General features: G+C 50.3%; 7 protein-coding genes across 7 annotated transcripts; 4 read left to right on the top strand and 3 right to left on the bottom strand.

Moving 5' to 3' along the window:
* Positions 1-312: 312 nt before the first annotated feature.
* On the bottom strand, positions 313-2,144 carry M430DRAFT_139596 (hypothetical protein). Its single transcript, XM_024862621.1, has 5 exons — positions 2,080-2,144; positions 1,579-2,022; positions 1,334-1,527; positions 465-1,284; positions 313-414 (listed from the first exon to the last, which is right to left on the bottom strand). The coding sequence occupies exons 1-5, from the start codon at positions 2,080-2,082 to the stop codon at positions 325-327; spliced, it is 1,551 nt and encodes a 516-aa protein (XP_024720762.1). The 5' UTR covers positions 2,083-2,144; the 3' UTR covers positions 313-324.
* Positions 2,145-2,705: 561 nt separating this feature from the next.
* M430DRAFT_19006 (hypothetical protein) lies at positions 2,706-5,552 on the top strand (the record flags this gene model as incomplete). The annotated part of the gene is made up of 3 exons (XM_024864004.1): positions 2,706-3,737; positions 3,790-5,476; positions 5,530-5,552. The coding sequence occupies 3 exons, from the start codon at positions 2,706-2,708 to the stop codon at positions 5,550-5,552; spliced, it is 2,742 nt and encodes a 913-aa protein (XP_024720761.1).
* Positions 5,553-7,368: 1,816 nt separating this feature from the next.
* On the top strand, positions 7,369-9,219 carry M430DRAFT_239013 (hypothetical protein). The gene is made up of 7 exons (XM_024864981.1): positions 7,369-7,501; positions 7,558-7,601; positions 7,671-7,696; positions 7,786-7,876; positions 7,929-8,180; positions 8,231-8,522; positions 8,575-9,219. Exons 1-7 carry the CDS (start codon positions 7,488-7,490, stop codon positions 9,101-9,103), a joined length of 1,248 nt encoding a protein of 415 aa, XP_024720760.1. The 5' UTR covers positions 7,369-7,487; the 3' UTR covers positions 9,104-9,219.
* Positions 9,220-10,078: 859 nt separating this feature from the next.
* Positions 10,079-10,855, bottom strand: M430DRAFT_101763 (hypothetical protein; the record flags this gene model as incomplete). The annotated part of the gene is made up of 1 exon (XM_024860738.1): positions 10,079-10,855. A coding segment is annotated over one exon (777 nt), but the record flags the coding sequence as incomplete, so codon positions are not given.
* Positions 10,856-11,338: 483 nt separating this feature from the next.
* M430DRAFT_27864 (hypothetical protein) lies at positions 11,339-13,679 on the top strand (the record flags this gene model as incomplete). The annotated part of the gene is made up of 2 exons (XM_024865742.1): positions 11,339-11,365; positions 11,421-13,679. The coding sequence occupies 2 exons, from the start codon at positions 11,339-11,341 to the stop codon at positions 13,677-13,679; spliced, it is 2,286 nt and encodes a 761-aa protein (XP_024720758.1).
* Positions 13,680-13,884: 205 nt separating this feature from the next.
* M430DRAFT_101800 (hypothetical protein) lies at positions 13,885-15,820 on the bottom strand (the record flags this gene model as incomplete). The annotated part of the gene is made up of 3 exons (XM_024860746.1): positions 13,885-13,930; positions 13,985-15,715; positions 15,768-15,820. The coding sequence occupies 3 exons, from the start codon at positions 15,818-15,820 to the stop codon at positions 13,885-13,887; spliced, it is 1,830 nt and encodes a 609-aa protein (XP_024720757.1).
* Positions 15,821-16,137: 317 nt separating this feature from the next.
* M430DRAFT_66440 (hypothetical protein) lies at positions 16,138-18,834 on the top strand (the record flags this gene model as incomplete). Its single annotated transcript, XM_024869227.1, has 10 exons — positions 16,138-16,276; positions 16,361-16,622; positions 16,692-16,797; positions 16,857-17,008; positions 17,059-17,550; positions 17,602-17,716; positions 17,766-17,910; positions 17,956-18,056; positions 18,106-18,443; positions 18,493-18,834. The coding sequence occupies exons 2-10, from the start codon at positions 16,557-16,559 to the stop codon at positions 18,832-18,834; spliced, it is 1,857 nt and encodes a 618-aa protein (XP_024720756.1). The 5' UTR covers positions 16,138-16,276; positions 16,361-16,556.
* Between the last annotated feature and the right edge of the window lie 396 nt (positions 18,835-19,230).

The raw sequence follows: 19,230 nt of genomic DNA, 5'->3' as shown, positions 1-19,230 counted from the left end.
TATCAGGAAAAGTCGTCCTTTGCGAAGCAGCAACGCGACGCGTTTTGACGCTAAGCGAGCAACCAACCGCTACAACCGTAGATGAACTTTGGCGATAAAGATATGGATGGCAGTGGCTTATGGTTAGTGTTGTAAAGTCCTGAGAAAGTCACTGCAATTGCAATCTTATAGTGGGGTATGTTTTTGCATTTTGAGATCTATGATTTCTCTGCTTATGGCCGCAACACTACATCAACCAAGCCTAGGGATTCCCATCCATTTCACGCCATGCTCTCAAATCCCAAATAATGTTGTTTCCTTACTTGCCGCCTTCGTTCATTCCATTCACTCAATTATATACGAATCAGCAATGGACTTGATTTCCTTCGAGAAGGCCACCGCTTCATTCATTTCAAGGAGTGTTACATCGGTCACCTATGTTCAACGTCAGTTTAATACGGGGCCGGAAACTGGGACATGCTTACATCGACATCAATAAAAGGCTTCGTCTTTCCAAATTTGACCTGCATTGGGAAGAATTCGTTCTCATCTCCGGCTTGAGCTTCGAATTCGAAGGTACCCGTAGCATTGTCTCCATCCACCAAGCCAATAGTCCATTCCAGGCTATCACCAGCTACTTCGTACGTAGCATCAAAGCTGGAGACTGCAGGCTCACTTGTGACAAACGGAATGGTGACAGTCACATCCTTCAACGGGTCGCCCCCAGTAAGTTCATACTCAACGGTAATGTTGTACGTATCATCCGACCCCTTATTTACCCACACGGTGAAGGTTATTGGAACAGCGCTTGCATCGTCATCCTTTGGTGTTGCTCTCCAACGTAAGACCCCCACCGAGTTATTAACAGGGAAACCCTTCGCGATATTGCTCATCTGAATCGCTCTTGACATATTGAAAAGCCCTTTGTCAACGTTGGGATGTGTCCGGAATTGGACGCCGTGGCTCGTTTTTGCCACCAGGTCCAACTTTACTTTGGTTAATGAGGGATCTGAGATGCGCAATTGTAAATCGCCTTTGACCTCTATGGAGTTGAGAGAGCCTTCTCTTGATAGCTTTGCGTTGATGGTCTCAGAAATCGTCACATGGACAGCCTCGCGATCCAGTGATGAAGAGACTCGAGAAGATTGTGCGGGGGCAGCAGCTGTTGTAGGGTGATTCGGTACAAGAGGCGACGAAGCTGTTTCCTCAGCCTCGGCTCCCAAGTCTCCTCTGACACGTTCAAACATATCTGTGGTCTTCGACTTCTTGCCCAACTGCATGCCTTTGACTTTAGGCGCAGTTGCTCTACCCAGGGGTCAGTATAGGGGTTAAGGGGCGAAACAACACGACGTACTTGTAAGACTTGTTCTTCTCGGCTTCATATGTATCGTATGTGTCTGTGACAGCAGGACGTGCTGGGGGGTTGTAGGTGGGATACACTGGCGTTCGTGGCACTGCACTTCTTCCAGTTCTTGAGACTTCCTTGCGTTGCATTTCCAGTTGTTTTGCTTTTCGTTTGCGCTCCTCAGTAGCCTCCAATTCTTTGTTCTAATCATCATTAGTATGCAAGCATAGCTTAAAAACCACAAGGATAATTACCCTAGAAATGATTTCCTGTATCCTTTCCTCGTGACTCTCCATCTCCAAGAAAGTCTTGATTTGACTGATCGTGAGGTTTTCCCGGTACCCAAGCGTAACGAGCTCATCAAAGGCGCTAAGAAGTTCATATGCATTTCTCAAGATTTCCCTCTCATCTAAGGTCTTGCAGGTGCTTGTAACAACCTGCGCGAAGAGGTGCAGGGAGTCAATGTCTTGAAGGATGTTGGACTGTCGATTGGTGATGAGGACCATGTACAGTTCGTCCAGCGGCTGGTACACAAATCGCACATTGTCTTGCTCCACTGTTGTATGCTGTGTCCCAGTGTCTGCGAGCTTCGGGAATGAAGCAAGAAGGGCCTCAATTCTGGATCGCTGCATCTCACGAAACTGCCTGGAGAGGACAGCTTTCCCGCCCCGCGTACAGATTGAGGCGGCCAAGACAACCTAGACAAGGCTGTTAGCTGTATAGAACAGGGTAGAGGCATACAAGGAAATGCGCACCATGTTTGCGAATCTGGATCTGGTCCTCTTGGGAATAGGCTTGGTGGATTGAGGTTGAGATGGGTGATTGAATTTGGCAGTCGATGCGTCGAAGTTGTGTGCCAGGAGGTATCAATAGGAGCTACGGTCGGCCACATGTACAATCAGAGCAGCCGAGATAAAATTGGGAGAACGCCTCGAGAGCCACACACTTCATAATTTCTCTCAGCAAGTTGGAAAAAACTTGATTCACAGCTGGTAGCATCTTCTTTCTCGACAACAAATAGCGTGTTCGATCTGTTATTATCGCACAACACCTCGCCCCGCGTACATCCAGATTCGGCAGACCATGTTACTACAGTCATCTAACGCGTTCTAACCACCCGGCGCCCATATCACCTTTGTCCTCTGGACCAACCTCTTCTTCATTCTGCACACCGCACTGCAATTACGCTTCTCTCTGGAAGCCTTCTAAACTGAGTCTGCAGTATTTGAAGCATCATCAAAACGCTAAATCTAGACTCCTTTCTCCTTCCTCCCTCCTAGGGTTCCTAGGGTTCCAGCCAAATCTGGGTTGCCACTGACCAGCGATCTCACACCCGCCCCTTCGGGATCGATACTCTTGATCGATTTTTCGAAAATCTCCCATGCTTGCCGCAGACATTTTGGCCGCGGCAAGCCCCCTGACCATGGCGGACGATAGTATGGAGATCTCTTCGGAGCATGGCAATAATGATGAGGACATCGACATCGATATCGATCTCACAGCTGGTCAGGCCGATGAAGACTATGTCCTAGAGGATGCTGCCTCTTATGCACCCCTCGAGGACGAACCCCACCATCAGCCCTCTCCAGCTGTTGGCACCGATGATGTGATGGTTGATGAGGATGACCAGTCCTATGAGATGAATGATACGGATACCATACCAGACGACAGCCACCAGAGCATGGATCACGAGGCTGCTCCTATGTCTTTTACCATGGTTGATGAATCCGAAGCTCGATCTGACCAGCACGAAACTCTGGGCGAAACTCATTTTGTCGATGCTTCGGCAAGAGAACCCGAAGTTATGTGGGAGCAGAATGATGGTCCTAACGAAGCCTTAATCGAAACAGATGTGCATCTGGAGGACCCCGAAGAACACGTCGATCATGATCAAGCAGACCATGTAGACGATCTAATTACGCAGGAAGTTGAGGCTTCTACAGCAGATGCCCCCCAAAATGGCACACAATCCAGTACTCCCCGTAATCGCAGTCCTATAGGTGCTGAGACTAGCGAACCTCCTAAAAGCCCTTCTGGCGCTCACTCAAAGCCCGCTGATGCGTCCCCAGAAGACACGGTCAATAAAACCGACTTTGGTGCTACGACCACCTCCACTTCAAATGAAGATGGTCAGGCATTAAACGGCGAGACAGAAGAACCATGTCCTGTTAATGAGCCAAATGCTTTGCCTGCAATCCCTGAGATTTCAGTCCTATATCACAATATGGAATATGCCTTGTTCGCGACATCCGAATTGGATGATCCAGATTCTTTCTTTCTTTCAGATGTTTCTATTATCGAAAAGCCATTTGCCAACTTCTTCAAAGCTATTCGCGATGTCATCAATGAAGATCTAGCGGATGAAGACGAGCTCTGTATGTCGATGACAGATCTGGGTATTGAAATTGAGGAGGTCAGCTTTGCCCACATATCTCATTAAATTGGAGCTAACTCTTTCCTCACAGACGTCTGCATTAACTCAGGATATTACACTAGGACAGATTCTGACTCTGCATAACAAGTTGCTTGAGAATGACGGGATAGACTCTCCTCATCCCTTCAGTATCCAATTTGGCGTCAGACCAAGTCTTTCAAAGAGACTCGCCAACCTTGCGGCAGGGGCTGCAGAGGGTAAGGGCTTGTCTGAGCTGATCGTATGGGATGAACATAGTGATAGCGCCAATGACTCAACGGAAGCAGCTGAGATTAACGAAGGCGAGGATTCGAATGTTGAGGCCTACGAGCCAGAAAATAATAAAGACGAAGCCGAGGAGAAAGCTGAGGAGGTACACGAAAGTTCTGATACCTCCCAAGCGCCAATCCCTGGCGAGGGTCTAAAATCTGATTCAGAGGCAGCCAACGCGGAGGCTTTGAATGCATCGGATAGAACAGATTCTCATGAGTTTGTGGCCCAGGGAAACGCTGCCTCTGTTATCCAGCCGTCACCGAAAGCCGAGACCCCTGGAAACGATCCTGCCACTGGCGAATTTGATGAAGACGGTGATATCATCGACTATTCAGAAGACGAAGCTGAATCCCCTCATAAGTCAGGGAACGATGCTAAATCGCGCGCTTCCAAGCTTGAGACTGATGGCACCAAGACATACAATGGTAATTTGGACAATTTCATATCACCATGTTTGTTACCCAATACATGTTTCTGTTCTAAATGCAATGTTCTTCTTTTAGTAGAATACGAAGCGATAAACGAAGAGCTCCGACGGCGCTCTATATCCCACGCGGCCGGTGATAGTCGGCTCGAGAAATCCGCTGAACAGATAGCGGATGTTGAAAACGAGGATGTAGGTCATGAGCCTGAAGTCGAAAACGGTGTTGAGTATGATGAAGAGAACGGCGATGGGAATTATGGGCTTGAAGACGTGGGCTCAGAGCACAAAGAATCATTTGATGGTAATGACGAAGCCGAGCATGACGAAGTCGAGCCTGACGAAGTCGAGCCTGATGAAGTCGAACCTGATGAAGCCGAGCATGATGAAGCCGAGCATGACGAAGCCGAGCCTGACGAAGTCGAGCCTGATGAAGTCGAACCTGATGAAGCCGAGCATGATGAAGCCGAGCATGACGAAGCCGAGCCTGACGAAGTCGAGCCTGATGAAGTCAGGCCTGATGAAGTCGAGCATGATGAAGTCGAGCATGCTGAAGTCGAGCCGCATGAACATTACTCTGACCTTGACAGACCATCCCTCGAGTCCCGGAATGGGCTCGGGTCCGAGGGGGAGACCCGAAATGGCGAGACTGGCTACGCAAATCCAGAGGAAGAGATTGGATTTGAGGAAGAGGACGATGTGCAGGCCCAGAAGCTTTTCAGCCTTTCTGGTGGAGAATCAGGCATCGATATCTCCCTAAAGGATCCTTCAGGCGATGACCTCGCAGCAGATAGCAGCCTTGGATTTGGCGACGCGGTAGCCTCGGAAAGTGGTACGAGTGAGAAGACGCTCGAGGCTCCGACAGGAGTTGGGGAGGCGCCTGAGGACGAAATTGACTATGATGATGACGACGAAGAGCAAGGTACTCCAGAGGCCCACGACCCTGTGTCCAACACGAAGGAGCTACCTGTTCCACTTGAGGGCTCAGGTAAGAGACAACGGGAAGAGGCAAACTTGGACGAAGGCACAAGTGTGGGAACCAAAGGTGTGTTTTGATATTATAGTCTGAGAAGAAGCATCTACTAACCAAGTCAACAGAAGCGAAACGCCCCCGATCATGATATTGCTTGGAGCAAGGCCGTTGGTTCTCAAGCTGTGGTACTGCCATCACCACAGTATCACTTGGCCTCGTCTCAGCCTCTACCCTTGGATTTCCCTTTATCCAAGATTTACCGGTGATATCTCCGTCACCGGAATCGACCCCTTTCGGATACCACTCGCCTTTTGCAACTCAACTAACGCCACTAACAAACAGAGTTAATATCAAGAGTTCTCGACGGTAAGTCCATAGGTATACCCGCATGAGCCCCTTTTTAACTTGAGCCTGCGCCCCGACCCTTTGATGCCCCTGACATTGTCCGATTTTACACCCCAAAAAACATTGCAGGATCTGGTGGATTCACCATAGCACACGCGTTTGCTTTTCTTTGTTGGTTGCATAGCGGGCAGGAGGTGAACAAAAAAAGTTCTTTTGATGGGGGAGTTGCACTGGCTTTGATACTGTAACATGCATATAGATACCCGATGAGCAGGACTCGCAGCGATGGGAGCGCATGTGCGCGAGGGTTTGGGGAGGTGGGGTGGGGGCCTGGTGGTAGTCGGTCGACATTTTCACGTCTTCAACATGTAGGATTATTCGGAAGCCGCGCCTCTTGCGAAGCTTTTCGCGGAGGGAGGGGCCGCTAATTTCAGACGAGATGAGATCCCGTACAAAACGCGTTCCCGTTCCCGTGAAATGCTACCGCCGACGGGTGGTGGAGCTCGCGGAGTGACATGCTGTGCCGATGTTTGTAAGTCGACGCGAGCCCACGCGCGTAGACATACGTATATCCTGGGTGTATATACGTACTCCTGGAGGTCCTCTTAGGGATTGGTTAATACGCGGTAAAAGAAAGGGGATGGATCTGGAAATTCGATAGTGCTTTTCGGTGCAAAATATACGATCAATGATCCAAAGCACACTACTGGAGATGCCCCTTGCAGGAGCGCCCCACGCAAAGAGCGGTGCGACTCCAAGGCTTTCTTAGCTCTGATGCAGGAGTCAGTCAGTTACTGGGCGAGGGCGAGACGACTGGATTGGACGATGACGACGGACTAATGAGAAGAGGAGAAAAGAAGAAGAGGAGAAGAGAAGAAGAGAAGAAGAAAAGAAGAAAAGAAGAAATAGGGGGGAAGTTTTGAGGTTGAAATGTGACTTGGCTGAAGTCCTTGAGTCTCTCGCAGTGGAGAACTGGAGTTGTCCCAGGGGCGGTGCGCGGCTAAAAATAGAGTGGAGAGAGCGAGTAAGGGAGAGAGCCACAGTGACAAGTGTTTCCCCTAGAAGCTGGTTGAACAACAACAAAGGAATCTATAGTTGACCCAACGCCCAGGATCGTCAACGGCCACAACGCCAAAGCCAAAAGCCTCTCTTCAGGCTCTTCTCGTGATTAATTAATTCCTCCATCTCTCCATTCGTCGCCTTGCGCCACTGCCAGATTAGCCGTTTCATGAAGAAGAGCCTCATCCCGCCCAACCCGCCGACAGTACCGCCAACCCGCCGCCCGCGCACCTCCGGATGCTCCTGAGCAGAAAAGCTTTTGTGGCCTCAAGTTGTTCATCTGTCAACTCTTCTCTCTCTCTCTTTCTCTCCCTTCCGCTCTCTTTGCCCTCTCCTCCTCCTCCTCCTCCTCCTCCTCCTCCCCTCCATCCCCGACCGCCCACTTATCGCGATCCTCCCGCACCATCTATGATCTATCCCACATTCGCGCCTCGGCTTTGATAGCAGATCCCAGGATCTATCTGCGGTGCAGGGGCCTGAAACTCCGTGCTCTGTACTGTTCCTATTTCACCACCTCCACGCCAGCTGCTTGCGATCACCGCAAATTCTCCACAACCTTCGGCCCATCCAACGACCAAAACGCGCAAGGGCGAGAGCCCTACCAGAACCACCATCGCGATACATTGATTCCCCCACGCATTGGAGCCGATAGCTGGGCGAGTCCAGCATCTGCGCGAAGATGTTGGAAGACAAGTACGTCAGTGTGCGGGAGGTCGGGAGTCCCAATGGCTGACGCGCGGCTTGTACAGATACATAGGCTTGGTCCTCGCCATCACTGGCACAGTGGCAATAGGTAGCTGCTCCTTTCCATCATGAGATCTCTCGCTCCTCTTCCGAGGCTGATTATGTTCTGCGACTACAGGAACGAGTTTTGTCATCACAAAGAAAGTATGGCGCGCGATCCCCCTTCCCGGCCGGCGGCTATATCTTGATATACAACCTGTTGCCCGCTGAATTGCTGCTGATGGTCTCTCCAGGGTCTTATGGACGCGGGGGAAAGACAGGGCTTCGAAGGAGATGGATTTTCATATCTTAAGAATCCAATTTGGTGGGGCGGAATCATAGCATGTATGCTCGCCTTCAAGTCTCTCGTGGAGCTTATGCTAATGGCGTCGACAAGTAATCATCGGAGAGATCGCGAACTTTGCCGCATACGCGTTTGCACCTGCGATTCTGGTAACCCCCCTTGGGGCGTTAAGCGTCTTGATAGGCGCCGTGTTAGGGGCATATTTTCTGAAGGAAGAGCTGGGTATACTGGGGAAGCTGGGGTGCGCTATATGCCTGATAGGCTCAGTCATCATCGTCCTTCATGCCCCTCCGGACAAGGAGATCTCGACGATCGACGAGATCTTGCACTACGCTATCCAACCTGGTAAGTTGGCTCCTGCTCTGTGCCGGACTTCCAGCTGATCAGCCCCCCAGGGTTTTTAATCTTCTGCGGGTCCGTTGCCATCTTCGCGGTCGTCATGATCTACCGGGTCGCGCCCATATACGGGAAGAAGAACCCTTTGGTCTTCCTGTCGATTTGCTCGACTGTTGGATCCGTGTCTGTGATGTCAGTCAAGGCGATTGGTATTGCGATGAAGTTGACTTTCGCTGGCAACAATCAGTTCACGCACCCTTCAACCTATGTCTTCATCATCTTGACAAGCGTCTGCATCCTGACACAAATGAATTATTTCAACAAGGCCCTGAGCCAGTTTCCTACTTCAATGTAGGTTCCAACAGGCCCCCAGCACACCTGAGCTAGCTAACCGGCCGTATAGAGTCAATCCTTTATACTACGTTACGTTCACAACAGCCACTCTGTGTGCTTCGTTCATTCTCTATGGCGGTTTCAATACCGTAGACGCGGTCAACACTATTTCCCTCCTCTGTGGTTTCCTAACGATCTTTACGGGCGTCTATCTCCTGAACATCTCCCGTGGGGATCCAGATGGACGCCGGATGATCAACAGCCAGACGCAAGATGGAATTGCCACCGATATAATATCCGGAATCCAAACGAGAAGGAGTATGCAATCCCGCCGGAGTCTCGACCCTCACAGAATGAGCGTTGGTAGCAGCGGGTATGGAAGGAGGTCTGCTGGAGACCGAGAAGGTCTCATCCGAGCCTACGATGAAGAAGAGAACATGGGGTTCGGCCTCACCGACCTGGCGAACGACTCTGACGACGACGACGATATGACGTCCTCGGGCGCGAACGGGAAGACGAACGGCATGTCAAACGGCAACGAGAATGGGAGTGTCGACAAACGAAGCTTTAGCGAACCCGTCGAGCGGCCCAGGAGGTGACACGAGATGGGATCGATCCATCATCTCTCATCATCATCATCACCCTCGACATCATTTTCCTAAAATCATTCAACAACAACATCTATACATGATGGGGGTTTTCACGGCTCGAAATCTTTTTTCGTTTCTGGGGAGAAGAGGGGGGCAGGCCATTAACACCACATTTTTTTTCCTTTTCACTTTTATCTTAAAGAGAAAGCATCAGGTTCTGGCATAGCCTGCATGTATGACTTACATGAGGCAACTTCGGCGTTCAGGTTTTGCTGTTGTTATGTATCTATGTATGTATGTATGTACCAATACCGGGAAGGAAGGGTTTTCGGTGGGGGGGGTAGGTAGGTAGGTAGGTAGGTATGTATGATATATATATCTTTTATTTTTTTTTTTTAGCTTGGAAGGTTAGGTAGGGGGGGTGGCAGGGCCGGCGAGCGGGAGGGGAGGGGGAGGGGGGAAAGAAAGATAAGAAAGAGATATGCAGATGCAGAGATGCAGATGCAATTTTGAAAATGAAGAGATTATATGAATTGAAAGAGCCTTGAATATGTATAAAGGATGAGATATGTATGATTCTTTCCTTCTCGGTGAATTGAATGTATAGGAGGGATGGTGTATGATGGATGGGTTAGTGATTAAAGAAAGGGGTAGAAGGAAGCGAGAGATCACTGGGATATATGGGATATGTATCACTCCTTTTCTTCTTCACACTACTCTCTGATTGGGTTTGCACTTTTTGGAAAAGGGCAAGTAATGGGGGAACTGGTCATGAAACGTTCTTTTTTTTTTTTGGTGTCTCGCTTTTCCTTGTGCCGCTTGTAGTTTGTATGTAGAAAGCCGTGATATTTCGAGGCTATGATTACAAGCCCGCAGCAAGCAATGCCGAGGAAAAGCTTCTCGCATGCAAAAAAAAAGATATTCCCACACACGCACGCGCCCCTTTATCTCATTCCGAGTTAATCCATCCCCCCGACCGTCAATCTATTGCTCCTCCACAACCGGCTCCTCACCAACCTGCTGCTCCTGCGAACGCGCGGCCTCCGCAGCCGCCTGCGCAGCAGCCGCCTTCGCACCGTAGTCCTGGCTCATGGGCTGGACCACGCTCTGCTCCTCCTTGGGCTCGATGATGGTGACGGAGTCGGGCAGCGACTTCTGGGGGCCGGACTTTCCGTCGGGGTCGGAGCCGCGCATGATCTTGACCTTGATACCGAGGACACCCTGGCGCAGGAGGACGTGGCGCGTGGCCGAGTCGATGAAGTCCTTGGCGGGCTGACCCGAGTGGATCATGAACCCGTCGGTGAACTTCATGCTCTTGGCACGAGCCGCACGCAGCTTTCCGGAGACCACAACCTCGCAACCCTTCGCACCGCTCTCCATGATGAATCGGAGCACACCATAGCAGGCTCGTCGGACGGCGAGACCGTTGAGGAGCTTGTATCGGAGGGACTCGCACTGGGCGACGGCCGAGAGACCACGGTTCTGCACCTTGGCCGCGTAGAGGGAGACGGAGTTTTCGGGGAACTTGAATCGCTTCTGGATGAGGGAGGTGAGCTCGCGGATTCGGCGGCCCTGCTCGCCCAGGACTTCTTGTGTGTGCGTGGCCCGGATGATGATGTCGGTGACGGTGGGAGTGACCCGGACCTCGACGCCAGAGTATCCCTCCTCAGCAAGCTCACGCTGGAAGAACTCGTTCAATTCAGCGTAGAAGACACCATCGGCGACGAACTTTCTCCGCTTCGAGCTGTGTGTGGAAGTTGCATGTCAGCCTGCTGAGAACTACTGCCGCGAGATGGGAGATTGCCTTACATAGCGGCGCCTGGAACACCGGAAGCCATTTTTGCGGTAGTGTGTCGTGAGATTGAACCTGGTGAAGAAGGTTCAATGGCGTTGTCGTCGGCGTTGTTGTGACTTGGATTCGCGATTAGAAGCAAAAAATGTAGGGTTTGAATTTCTGTGTGCGCTTTAGCGGGGTTTCTGGTTAGCCTTATCGCTTAGTGTTTGTGCCTGAGGATGTCGTAGATATCAGATTACCTTACCTTACCTTGCCGACGAGCGAGAGTTGTAAGTGAGGACCGCAGGTAAAGAAAGGTAGGTAATACTTTTGGATTCAGACCAAGCACCACTCGCGAGGCATCACAGCACCATCTTGCCAGTACGGGGAGACAGGTCAGGACCTGACATGTCACGGAGGCATCTAGCTCCATGATGATCTGAGTGCAACGTCAGCAGCATTGCAACAAGATGGCCGACAAACTCAGGATAACCAAGGTCAGCAATCATTGGCGAGCTTGCGCATTGAAACTCTACTCACCTACGTGCCAAGGTCGAAGATGTTCAAGTGTTGAGCAGGGGAGAGATCTCTGTTGTGACTCTGCATTTGACGCCGCACCACCTCGTCCTGGTTCAGACCCTCGGCCCACCTTCAGCGCGTCAAGCTCCCTCCCCCAACCACCGTCCGACTCCGGTCAGGACTCGAGAATCATGGATAGCGTATCCTATGATAGCCTTCTGTACCTTCCGCCCAACTCCCCCGGGCTCCGCTCTCTCTTCTTCAATCCGTCTGCGGTGCCGCGATTTCAAGTTCTTGACGTTGAACTTCGGGGATGACCGGCAAGCTAGAGATGTTTTTGAGAGCATCAAGGGCGCAACTTGCAGACTGGGCAGTATAGAGAAGCTTTATGCTTTCAGCTACAAACCTCAACCGCCCGAGAAGCGAATATCTGGGTGGGAGATATACGATGCCAAGGCGGAGTGGAAACGGCAGGGCATCAGTGACAAGGGCGTGGATAGAGGTTGGCGAATATCAAAGATCAATATAGATTACAGCTTCTCGCCCACGTATCCCGCACTGCTCGCAGTCCCTTCAACAATATCCGACAACACTCTCAACTACGCTGGCAGGTACCGCTCGAGGGTACGGATTCCGGTCCTAACTTACCTCCATCCGGTGAACAACTGCTCGATAACCAGAAGCTCACAACCTTTGGCTGGTCTTCGCGGTAATCGGAGCATTCAAGACGAAAAACTAGTCAGCGCATGTTTTTCCGCCTGCGCAACAGTCGATGATGGTGATACAGCTACCTCCTCGACATCCAGAAGCAGCCCGGCTTCGAGCCAGGCTGATCTTGGGCCGTCCAGTGCAGATGGAGAGCTCTCTGAGGCAGAGCGCTTAGAGGATGAGATGATATCTTCCTCGACCCTAGAGGTAGTTTCAGAAAAGCCACACGTGTATGGTGCACAACAGCACAACCTAATCGTCGATGCCCGTCCAACCGTGAATGCATTAGCCATGCAAGCTGTTGGTCTTGGGTCGGAAAATATGGATCACTACAAATTCGCTACCAAGGCATATCTTGGAATCGACAACATACACGTGATGCGAGAGTCCTTGGCAAAGGTAATAGAAGCTATCAAGGACTCCGACGTCTCGAACTTACCACCGAACCGAGAGTTACTAGCCAAGAGTGGCTGGCTCAAACACATTGCCGGGTTACTCGACGGAGCAGCCCTGATCGCCCGGCAGGTTGGCATTCAGCACTCTAATGTTCTAATACACTGCTCTGATGGATGGGATCGAACGAGTCAACTGAGTGCCTTGGCGCAGCTTTTGCTGGATCCTTATTACCGAACTATCGAAGGCTTCATTGTATTAGTTGAGAAAGATTGGCTTGCTTTTGGACACATGTTCCAACACCGGTCGGGGTTCCTGAACAGCGAGAAATGGTTCTCAGTTCAGAATGATGCGCTTGCTGGTTCTGCCATACAGCCAGGTGGGAACGGAGATGGGCGAGGCGATGCCATTGAGAATGCTCTGCTAAGCGCCAAACGATTCTTCAACAAGAGCAATCACAGCCAGGATAATATAGCAGATCCCGACGGAGAACTGCTACCGTTCGATGACTCGCCCAAGGGCAAGAAAACATCTATCTCAAAGGATAGTTCTGCAGATAGCGAGGCCACAAAGCCAAAAGAAACCAGTCCCGTGTTTCACCAATTCTTAGATGCTACATATCAGCTTCTTCGCCAGTTTCCAACACGGTTTGAGTTCAACGAACGCTTCCTGCGAAGATTACTCTATCACCTTTATTCGTGTCAATACGGCACGTTTCTGTATAACAACGAAAAGTCTCGTAAGGATGCTCGTGTTCAGGAGCGGACAGTTAGCGTATGGGCATATTTCCTATCCAACAAGGAAGGCTTTACCAATAATGATTACGACGGCGGTGTGATTGATGACCATGTCAAGGGCAAGGAGCGTCTTATCTTCCCGAATCTTGATAAGGTTAGATGGTGGCATGAAGTTTTCAATAGAACTGATGAAGAAATGAATGGCCCCACGAATACCGTTACGGAACGGTACTTGGGTAACCACACTCCCAGGTCGGGAAGCCCTCATAGCGTTCTCACAGGAGTCGAGACATCTGGGACAGCTACGACTACTCGACAAGTGTCGAATGGTAATACGGGCGGTTTTGCAAGTCTCCGGGAAGGAATGGCTGGCTTAGGCTTTGGAGGGAAGGGGATACAAGGGAACAAGCGGTCGAGAGATACCAAGAAGGAAATGGAAGTCGAAATGCAATAACGTTGGAAATGGTTGGTAACGGCGTTCGGAAGAGGGTCGGTGCACAGGCATTGCAGGAGTGTTGGGGGGTCACGGTCTAAACACTCAAATGTATAACGTTTCACGCAGACGATTTCTTTTTCATGTGCAGCTCATCATGCATGCCATCTATTGCATTTGATGAGGAATCTATTGCCAACTGCCGTCTCAAATGATATAAATGTGATCATAAGAAGACTTCGAGGTTGATCTCTAATGTGCTGACAGGATATCTGAAAACCAGTTAGCACAAATCAGAAACGTCCGCAACAATCGATTCGACTCACCTCAACTCAAACTTGTCTAGGACAGTAGGATGCAAAATGCCGAACTCGCCAATCCGCACTTGTTTTCCGTTCAGACGCAAGAATATCGCAGCAGCATGTCCTTCCAAGAAGGTCGGCTCGTTGATCTCCTCAATCCAGTACCCATCGGGCTTCGTAGGCTCCTCCCGGACCTCGTAGTTGAGGTCTTTCCCTTCGAGTCCCTCCTCGTGGGTCAAGAAGGCTGTCTTCAGCATCAACAGGACTCGGTCCAACAAGCCATGGACGTTTTCAAATCCGCTGGTCTTGCCGTACCAAGCAGCCGCGAAATGCCTCTCGTTCCTGCTCTTTCGCTCCAGGGTCATATCCTTGAAAGCTACGTCGGAGACTTCAAAGACTTTGATAGGGACGCTGTGCTTTTTGTTCTCTCTGATCGTCTTCAACAACCCAGGTAATAACGACGTTCGCACGACTTGGTATTCCGCTGTCTTGGGGTTTGCCAACTTCACTGCAGTCTCACCATCGTCCTTGCGGTTCAGCCAGCCGAAGTTCTCGTCATGAGAGCAGAGGATCAATGGCATGACCTCTGTCCAACCGGCCATTGCTGACTCCATGCGAACAATATCTCCCAGTCTGTTTATCATCACTGGCTGCGCGATGGTTGAGGATTTGTTGGGGGATGATCTGGGCAGATTGTTGAATCCGTATGCAATAGCAACATCTTCCATGATATCGCACTGGTGGAGAACATCTGCACGTGTCGGGGGAATGAAAACGTCAATCAAGTTCTTATCTTTCGATGAAGGCTTAGCAGCGTAGCACATCTTTGTGAGTAGCTCGCATATTCTCTCAGGGGACTCATTAAGTCCACAGCAGTTATTGATGTAGTCAACTTCCGCTTCAGCCTTGCGAGGGGTCAAATCGGGGGTTTGTCGAGTCTCCTTGTTATGCTCTGAAATGATCTTGACCGGCTCGATTGTGAACGGCTCCGCACAATACTGAGAGAACATGGAGACAATAATGTTATTCACAATCTCAAGCTTCGTGCGATCGGTTCCAGTCATTTCAATGAAAACGTTCTTGGTGTTCAGGGTGATTTTCGAGTGGTCGCCGTTTATAATAGGGGGCATCGAACAGACAATGCGCTGTGAATCGTATATGACAGGATACACGGGCTTGTCGCGAATGATGTGGAGATATCTTCCCAGGTGCTTGTCATTCTCATAGAACTGCATCAACTCCTCCGCATTCATCTTCTTCGTCTGGTTCAGAGGTATGAAGTTGATGTCCTTCGGAGGTAAAGCCTCGTAGGTGAACGGCCCTTTGATCGTATCCAGATCATGCGTACCAATAGCAACCAGCGTACGTTGCCTGGCAAGGTTTTGGTGTAGCTTGTCTTGCAAAGATATGAAGGAATCATAGGATTCTTGTGTGAACTTGATATTTCGCAGGATTGCCCCGGAGACATACGGCCGCACCTTCAATGTGTCGGGGTGCACAGTGATCGTTTCCATCTTCCCACTCGGAGGTGCTACCAGTCTGTAGTTTGGCATCGGCGTCTTCCCCCTGAAAATGTTGAGCATGAGAGCAATGCCCTCGAAGCAGAGCATGTCATATCGATTGGCGGGGATCTCGATCTTGAGCTGCGCGGGTTCTTGCTTGCCATTGACGATCGGCCGTTCTGTATTTGAGGTGTCCTCGTCCAGCTCAATCCCAAAGTCGAAACACAGCTCCTCGAATTGTTCGGTGGTATACCTGGAGTAAACTGTCAGTCGTCGCTCTGGAGGGGTCGCTGCCAAGTGCTTACTCCTGCCCCAAGGCCTTGAAGAGCTCAGCCTTGTCGACACTGATCGTAGGCATTTTGAGAGCAGGAGAAGGATGTGCCGGCTCTGGAGAGGATCACAGCGGCCTTGCGAGACCCAGAATAAGTGGCAGTAATCGTTGTGGGGGATTGGCGCAGAGCAGAGCGGTCTATGGGGGAGATATTGTTTTTTTATAAATTATGACTCCCGTGGCGGCCTTGGAATTCGTTTTTGTTTTTGCGCATCCAGCCAAATCCAACACCGTAGATTTTCGGGCACGCCAGAGAGGTGAGAGGTGAACCGCTCAAACCCAGTCCAGTCAACACCAACGCAACGTCAAGACGTATAATTCCCCTCCACCACTCGCCCTTCACCGCCGCCTCGAGTTTCTCGCATCCGCGATCAACGGCCGTGGCAACATCTTGCCCTGGAGGTACGTTCAATTGAGATCCTCCGTCCCTTCTGCGCAGTGGCCAGAGGAGCTCCCCGTGGTAGCTTCTCCGTCATCCTCACGGTTATTCCCCCCCCGCCATACCATGTATCTCCAACAGCGACGGCCTCCATTCGTGCGCGCCATGGGATTTACTAACCGTTACAGACCGCAAGCCTCTTCTCTACAACTCAGTCCCGTCTCCTATCGTCGCAGCGCCCTGCTTGACCGAGGCACAGCGAGCCAACACGCGATCACCCTCCTACAATACCAACACGGCCACGACATCATCAGGGCAGAAGCTGGCAGGCTGACTGTCTATTGAACCTCTCTCTATCGCCTGGGCTCTCTCGAACCTTTCGCCATGTCGGACGGTGTAGATAAGACCGACGAGCTCTATCCCATCGCGGTGCTCATTGACGAGTTAAAGGTACATGGCCAAATTACCATCTCCTTGAGAGAAGGCCCCCGTTCGACAACTCCTGCTTACTCCATATAGCATGACGATGTCCTTTTGCGATTAAATGCTATACACCGGCTCTCCACAATTGCACTTGCGCTGGGAGCGGAGCGGACTAGAGACGAGCTGATTCCATTCTTAGACGGTATGTTACCGTCCGGCATCTCTCCATAACCCTCTGCGTACGCTGACTGGCTTCTGTAGAATCCGTTGAAGATGAAGACGAGGTTCTCACGGCTTTGAGCGAAGAGCTGGGCAATTTCGTCGAATATGTAGGAGGTCCAGAATGGGGCCATGTGCTCCTCTCACCCCTCGAGAACCTCGCTGCGATTGAGGAGCCTCTAGTGCGAGAGAAGGTGACGATATACAGAACTCGGCTTATTGAGACTCTACTAATGCGGAGTAGGCTGTCGAGTCTCTGAACAAGATCTGTGAGGAGCTATCTTCCCAGCAAGTCGAAGAATACTTCATTCCTCTCACAATTCGACTTTCAAAAGCCGACTGGTTTACCTCAAAAATCTCAGCGACGGGTCTTTACAACGTGCCGTACAAAAAGGCCTCCCCCCCAATGCAGGAGCAGCTTCGACAGCAGTTTGGCCTTCTCGTTCATGATGAGACCCCCATGGTCCGAAGACAGGCCGCAAACAACCTGGCAAAATTTGTGAAGGAGATGCCTGCCACAATTGTTGTCGAGGAGATGATACCCCTTTTCCAACATCTTGCCAGTGATGACCAGGATAGTGTACGGTTATTGACGGTGGAGATACTGATAGCGATTGCCGAGGTCGTGCCAAAGGAACAGCAGTCAAGTCATGGAGTTCTTCTTACGGCGTTAAGGAGTTTGATCGAGGACAAAAGTTGGAGAGTTAGGTATATGGTTGCAGATAGATTCGAAAAGGTTAGTAGGCAAGCTCGCTGCACGAGGGGACAAATTGCTGACATATCCCAGGTTGCAAAGGCCGTGGATGATGAGGTCGTCTCAAGAGATCTTGTACCAGCATTCGTAAAGTTGCTTAAGGATAGTGAAGCCGAAGTCCGGACAGCTATTGCAGGGCAAATTCCTGGTATTTATCTACCTTTTCTGAACTATCAATCTCTGCTGAACATTTTTAGGCTTCTGCAAGCTTGTTGATCGAACCACGTTGCTTAACGATATCATGACCACTGTCGAGGATTTGGTGTCAGATACTTCCCAACACGTCCGAGCTGCTCTTGGCACCCAGATCAGTGGTCTTGCTCCTATTCTCGGCAAACAAGAGTATGTCTCTGCCGTTCCTTTTATGCTCGCTGCTAATATCTGCAGGACTATTGATCATCTTCTTCCTATGTTCCTTCAGATGCTCAAGGATGAGTTCCCTGACGTCCGTCTACACATCATCTCAAAGCTAGAGCTAGTAAATCAAGGCATGTAGTCATTAAAGAGGCTCACCCGGAACCTTGCTAACAAGTATAGTCATTGGAATCGAGCTTCTTTCACAATCACTCCTCCCAGCCATTGTTCAGCTTGCGGAAGACAAGCAATGGCGAGTTCGTTTGGCCATTATCGAGTACATTCCTCTCTTGGCGAACCAACTTGGTGTTAAATTCTTTGATGAAAAGCTATCTGCTCTTTGCATGGGCTGGTTGGGCGACACTGTGTTTTCTATTCGTGAGGCAGCAACCCACAACCTCAAGAAGCTCACAGAGGTCTTCGGTGTCGAGTGGGCAAACGAAGCCATCATTCCCAAGGTTATGGCTATGGGGGGACATCCAAATTATCTCTACAGGATGACGACTTGCTTCGCAATCACTGTAAGTACCACATATCTTGTGGCAAGGATCGGTACTGATGGTTTTCTAGACCCTTGCACCTGTCGTTAGCCTTGACGTGGTGTCAAAATCGATTCTCCCCATAATGGACAAGCTCGTGGTTGACGAAATCCCTAATATCCGGTTCAACGTTGCCAAGTCATACGCCGAATTGATCTCTGTGCTCAAACGGCTACCCAATGAGGGAACAATCTACTCCTTGGAGAAGTCGGGTAGTTCGGCCCCACCTTCTCCTCGGGGTCAAGAACTCATTGAAGAGAGGATCCTACCGAATTTGGAGAAGCTACAGAAGGATGATGATGTTGATGTTCGTTTCTTTGCCACTACAGCTGCTGCTGCTGCCTCTGGCGAGCCAATGATTACATCGCCATAGATAAGATAATAAAGCTTTTCAATGGGAAAATGCACGGTTTTTTGGGTTGGGTGTCGAGCCTTAACTGAAGGCCTTTCTGTTGTTTTAGATCGGAGGCAGGAATACCAAACATAAAAAGCATATAGTACTGCCCACCTATTACGTACTCCTGCACCCTCTTTCGTGAGATTCTATTACACGTGTAAACTACCTTGCCAAGCTTGGGTTGAACTGATTACCCTTGACAGTAAGTCAATTTGTTCCTAGAGTACACATATTGACGACCCTACATGGTAGGCCTTACCATTATAGTACACAGGCTACTATAACAGGGCGGGTTTACAAGGTGACAATCTCCTTAATTGCCTAGATCACCTTACCTAGGACGGACAACAAGCCAAGCCCCTCCTGCTCTCT

Source organism: Amorphotheca resinae, assembly GCF_003019875.1.
Source record: "Amorphotheca resinae ATCC 22711 unplaced genomic scaffold M430scaffold_6, whole genome shotgun sequence".
NCBI classification, from domain to species: domain Eukaryota; kingdom Fungi; phylum Ascomycota; class Leotiomycetes; order Helotiales; family Amorphothecaceae; genus Amorphotheca; species Amorphotheca resinae.
This window is presented reverse-complemented; position numbering and strand designations above follow the sequence as displayed.

Coding starts and splice junctions, on each gene's coding strand:
- M430DRAFT_139596 (XM_024862621.1), bottom strand. Junction 1,528..1,578: donor TACAGGAAATCATTTCTAGG/GTAATTATCCTT, acceptor AATGATGATTAG/AACAAAGAATTGGAGGCTAC. Junction 415..464: donor AGCCTTTTATTGATGTCGAT/GTAAGCATGTCC, acceptor CGTTGAACATAG/GTGACCGATGTAACACTCCT.
- M430DRAFT_239013 (XM_024864981.1), top strand. Junction 8,181..8,230: donor GCACTACGCTATCCAACCTG/GTAAGTTGGCTC, acceptor TCAGCCCCCCAG/GGTTTTTAATCTTCTGCGGG. Junction 8,523..8,574: donor AGCCAGTTTCCTACTTCAAT/GTAGGTTCCAAC, acceptor CCGGCCGTATAG/AGTCAATCCTTTATACTACG.